Here is a 5699-nt window from a genome sequence, read left to right on the forward strand (position 1 = left end):
CCCCGTCCTTTCTTCTAATTCTATTCATTTCCTGTCCATCATAAAATCAACATCCACTAAACTAAGCTTACATAAAAATCTCTTTTATGACACCAGGGCCAACTGTAACGACACATTAACTGCCCAGGGGATGAAGTGTTCAAGGCAGAAAATTACCACACACACACACAAAAATTACCAATTTATATATACGAAGATCTATATGGAGTAAACAAATTAACCACATAGTATATAATTAACATACGCATCGCAATATGAACATGTGAAAAGGAGATTATATCAAGACTAAAAGATATTTTATTAAAACTCTCTCAAACGCTCCCCAACCAGAAAAGCCACATTCATTCGAGAACCCTCCTGTGAGCCTCCTGTCAGATGCATTCACCGGCAACCCACAGCACAGAGCACGTCCAGAACGAGTCTGAGGTCAAAACTTTGTCTACAAAGGAAATGAGAAGGAAATCGTAGGAGATAAAACGCAGCTTTAGGTTCTGGCATTTGTCCAGCTTTGTTCATTTTAGCCTAATATTTTAAGAGGTAGGGAAGGGGAAAGGCAAAGGGAGGCAGCTGTTATGTTTATTATCCCACTTGTTGTACACAACGTGCCTCTTCTCCACCATTCCTCCTCACCTCTCATATCATGGGTTTCGAAGTGATGTTCCTGTCCTCAGAGCCCTCGCAAAGTTGAAAGCGACGATTCCAATGAGCACAAAAGACTGAAAAGCACTGTTCCCAGAAAGTGTAATAAAAGTAAACTCAAACATTTTCACTGTATTAATAAAACACACAGCTCTAATAATAAACAGGACTTTTAGGCATCTGGGCAGCGCAAAACACTTCCATGCTAGCACATGGCCACATCCAGGGGAATGTTACTGTACAGATGAGGAAAACAGACACCGTCTCCCTGGAGGTCAGAGTGAGCAGCGTGTAGCAGAGCCAGAATCAGAACGCAGAAAGCCTGCCTCCCCAGCCGACGCTCACGCTGCCTGGCCACGGCATCTCCCTGGTGGCTATCAACCACAAATAATTTCCCCATGACTTTCCTAAACGAGAGCGGCGCATCTCAGAGCAGAAGACAAGGCTCTGTCCATTTTAAGCAAAAGAGCACGCACTATGCAGCAAGTGGTGTATGATCAATGGAACGCAGACCAGCGATGGCAGAATGATCAGGAGTGCAGTGCATTCTTTCTCACCCTTCTCAGTGATGACCCTACGGACCTGGCTCATGTTCACGGCATTTGCTAACCCAGCTTGAATGCTGCCCAGTCCGTCCAAATGCTGACAGTTCGAGAAGCTGTATATTTAGCACGGGACCATGACAGACAGGCATGGAACCCACCCTATGCCAACCAGGTCATAAACACAAATCCCTTACGGGTATTTTTAGCCCACACCTGAAAAAGCTACCCCCCACAGCCACAGATGTAATACACAAGTCAGAACCTGGCAGGAGTTAACTCAGTCATGGTCAAGCCAAAGGTCAGACATCTGCGAAATGGAACCAAGTTCACATTTTTTCCCATCTAGCTACCGTTTCATACGTTGATTATTTCAAGTACAAGAATCAGTGATTTAAATATCACAAATATCTGTGAAACATAAATGTGCTTTTTATAGTAACAAAAACAGACATAAAAATCAGAACCCATTTGCCATTTCAACTTAGAGGATATTTCATTTGGGACTATCTCCACCCTTTTATTCTTTATAAAAGATAAAAAATAAGACTAATACAGACTTTTTCTGTAAGAGGCAAACTTTCACAGTAAAGGACAAGATAGTAAGTATTTTAGGCTTTGGGGAACCACATAGTCCCTGTGATAACTACTCAATTCTGCCATTATGGCATAAAAGCGGCCACAGACAACACATTAAATGAACAGGCACGGCTGTGTCCCAATAAAACTTTATTTAGAAAAACAGTGGGCCAGATTTGAATCATAGGCCACGCTTTGCCAAATCTTAATCTAGTATTTATTTTCTTCCTTTCTTATATTATCTTCGGCTCACTACAACGGACCATTAAGAAAATGATGATATGCGAAATCGCAAGCAAACAATGAAAATTTAAAAGAACAAGGTTCTAAAGAACGCCATCACAGTACAGAACCCCTTCTCCTGAACTAACCAGTGCACAGAGAAGGTCGACAGCCTCCAACACGAGTTCCTGGTGTCCAATTCGTGTGACACCGAGCTCCTCGAGGTCCTGATGGGAAATCTGTAGCAGCTGCTCTCCATTTATTTTCTCCCGTTCAAACTTGTGGACGTACTGCTGCAGGCAATCATCCAGCCCTACCAAAAAAGCAAAGGAGGCCATTATTGTCATTCTGTTTCTTGACTCAAAAAACAGCCCACATTTAAGTCAATCTAAGACATCGTCACTTATGCTCCATTATTTGAATGTCTGTATAATGTGTATGCCACCTGATGGACACCTTCCCAATGTATCCTCAAACAGATTTTAAATGCGCAGCTTAAAATTTCTACAAGGATCCAGCAGAGAGTTTGGGGAGTTACCTTCTCATTTCCATTCAACTAAAAGAATACACTAAACCCCTCTTGATTTGAAATGCTAGTTATCTGTACTAGACATATGTTTGGCGGTTTGCTAAGCAACTTTTCCTTTGGGACACCACCCCTCTCCCAGCCCACGTGATCCCAGGGGGCCTGCCAATCAAGATGCTCTGTCACAGTGGTTGGCCACAATATTTTATCTACCAGCCAGTATTAGGTTCCAGGATGACCATGTGACTCAAGCAGAACCAATTAAAATCTTCTTGATATTTGATTTATGGACACAGAAAGACAGAGGCTCTTCCTTTCCAACTAGAAGTCATAAGGACACAATTTGGGGGATGCTCGTTTTTCTGATCAGTTTTCTGGAAATAAATCCACTTGAGAGAGAGAAAAAAAATGCCCCAACAATATCATACCTGTCTGTCCCTGCAAATGAAAAACTTCTGATGAATACGGAATCCAAAGGAGAAGGTACCAGCATCGGTACCAGAGAAAAGCAATGTTAAATGAGTCAGCTTACAGGAATTTTCCAGCCCAAATACTACTGCCAATAGTGTTGTATTTTGATGTTCTTATAAAATGATTAAAATAGGATGGCCAAATAGAACTTGGAAATCTTTATCTCTATATAGAGAACTCTCCGGTCAACTTGTTTCAATGGTTTTGCTGGAATAAAATTTTATCTGAATCAGCTAGAGTATTAAAGCCTAATAATAAACTAATAGATTTATATGAATTCAATTTCAACACAAAGGATGTAAACTCAATTTAACTAAAACAACATGTATGGAAGGCATAATGCTATCTCCTCCCCACTCACACACACACACACACACACACACACACACACACACACACGTATTTCATTTACCTCTCACAAAAACTCTGCTATGTGGGTACTCTCTGGACTAGGAAAAGTAGACACAGGTCTCGTGCTTACTCCTGGCAATACTAAAGCCTACAGATCTTAAAGTCTGATGTGTTAGGCTAAATAATATTTCTACCCCCACAAACTTTCCCCATTCGCCTCCTGGTAAGATATAGGAAGAGAAGCAATTTCCTGATAAATATTCGAGACTATCAACTATAGGAAGAGGAGGTAAGAAATAATTTTATGGTAACCAGATGAATTGGAAACAATCCTTCTTCCCTGAAGTGACATCTGTCTAGCAGAAGGGCTCTGTCACACAGCAAGTGAGGTCGAGGACATTAATATAAACCCAGCTCCACTTTGACTGCCTTGAGCCACAAGTGGCTTCTGTGGCCTATGAGTCAAGAGGGCAGTGGAGGCCATACAAATCAGCGGATATTGACAACAACGCCCCACCTGGGCTGGGGTGACCAGAGGCTGGGTCTGAGCACCCGGAGCCAACCTGGGCGTCTACAGAAGGGCAGTATCCATATGCAGCAGATAACAGTGACAATGGCCAAGGGCTAAGGAGAGTCTCCAAACATTTCTATTGCCACTTCACAGATGACTAAATTAGGACTCCATAACCTTTCTACAGTCACGGAGCTTGTAAGATGCCAAGAGAAGGATTTTTATAGCTCTTTTCTTCAGCTTGATATGGAAGAAGAGACTGAATTCAAATCAAGGTCTGTTTGACACAAGCCCAGCTGTTTTGCATTCTACCTGGCAAACACAGGATCATAAAAATTCCTCTCCAAGCATCCCCCTAAGTAAGCAGTAAGGTCTAATTACAAAAATTATTAAAACAGAATCGTGGAATCTTAGAGGTAATTAGAAGACACTTCAGTTCTCACTGAGTTCAAAAAATTGAGAACGTATGGACAGAAGGTTAATTACTGTGACTTGTATCCTAAATCGCTTAGCCAGTTCTAAGCCAAATCAAAAACAATTGTCCTACGCTCTCCCGCCTTCACGGTGTTCTCTCCCCTTGCCTACTTTTAAACCAATAGGACTGGTGTGCTTTTAGGAAGAGGAGACACACAGAGGGAAGACCAGGTTAAGACAGAGGGAGAAGACGGCCGTCACCAGCCAAGGAGGGCAGCCTGGGAAGACACTGGCCCTGCCGACACTATGACCCCAGACTTCTGGCCTCCAGAACTGCAAGAAAATTGATTTCTGTTGTTTCAGCCACCCAGTCTGTGGGACTTTGTTATGACAGCCCTGGAAAACCAACGTCAACCTAATAACCTTTTATTTCGTATTCATTCACATGTGAGAAACTCTTTCCTAAACAAAATAAATGAGGCCCAGTGACCAACTGAACTGAAATGCGTGTTCGCTGTGCCAACCAAGTTCATTGCTCAAAATACAAACATAAAACGGAGAGACTCGTATCAGCTTGCATGTGCAGTTAAAAGTAAAGTGAAGAAATCATGCACAATGGATGTTCGTTAAACTTCATCTCTGAATATTGAGTAGAAATAAAGATAAGGTTAGATTTCTCTTTTAACCAACGATGGAAAGTTTCACTGAAAAACACAGAATTTCAGAAGTAGCTTTGGAGCATTGGGGAACGATTTTAGACACAGAGAACAAGGTTGAGATGGGAGGTATGGAGGAGATTCCAGATAGGACAAGGGTGCAAACGATCAGAGATTGAAAACAAGAATACAGACCATTTCCTGAAAAACAGGCCAGAATATCCTTGAGGAGTCTAAGGGAATATAAATGGTCTAATCTCGGATAATCAAAAGATTCCTGAGATGTAGGAGAATTATCAAGCAAAAACATGCTGTTGCTACCTCCCTACAAACAGAATACAGAGCAGCTTTGCAAAGACCTTGCCCTCAAGGGACTGGTATATTGAATATGCTAAGTTTTAAATAGTATTGTTTCCAGTTTTATTATTCTAATACATGATGGCCTATTGTTCAGTTATCCCATTGTTCAGAATACAATTAAACATTTATAAACAGCTGAATCAAATTATTAAGCAGTCCCACAATAAAAAGGGGAAATCCTCCATTTCAAGTAAACTGGTTTTAGAGTTTGCAATAAACCAAACAGTTTTTATCTATTTGTCAAATGTGCCTAATTGCCAGTTCTTGGCTTCGAAGGAAACTTACAGAAAGTCTAGCAGGATGGAGGCATAATTAAACAAAATTAGGTTAAACACATTCCATTTATACAAATTAAGTTACACACATAATTCAATGTGGAAAGACTTGGAAAGGAACACGCAAGGGTCAGAATGAGGGTCAGAGGAAGA

At 41.3% G+C, this 5699-nt stretch overlaps 1 protein-coding gene across 1 annotated transcript in view; it reads right to left on the minus strand.

The window, feature by feature from the left end:
• Positions 1 to 5699, minus strand: part of CNKSR3 (CNKSR family member 3) — a 49551-nt gene that overhangs the window by 31037 nt on the left and 12815 nt on the right. The window contains exon 5 of the mRNA XM_025049050.1: positions 2132 to 2295. Coding sequence (XP_024904818.1) covers positions 2132 to 2295 — 164 coding nt within the window. The remainder of the gene's footprint in view (positions 1 to 2131; positions 2296 to 5699) is intronic.

Source organism: Pteropus alecto, unplaced genomic scaffold (assembly GCF_000325575.1).
Source record: "Pteropus alecto unplaced genomic scaffold, ASM32557v1 scaffold195, whole genome shotgun sequence".
NCBI classification, from domain to species: domain Eukaryota; kingdom Metazoa; phylum Chordata; class Mammalia; order Chiroptera; family Pteropodidae; genus Pteropus; species Pteropus alecto.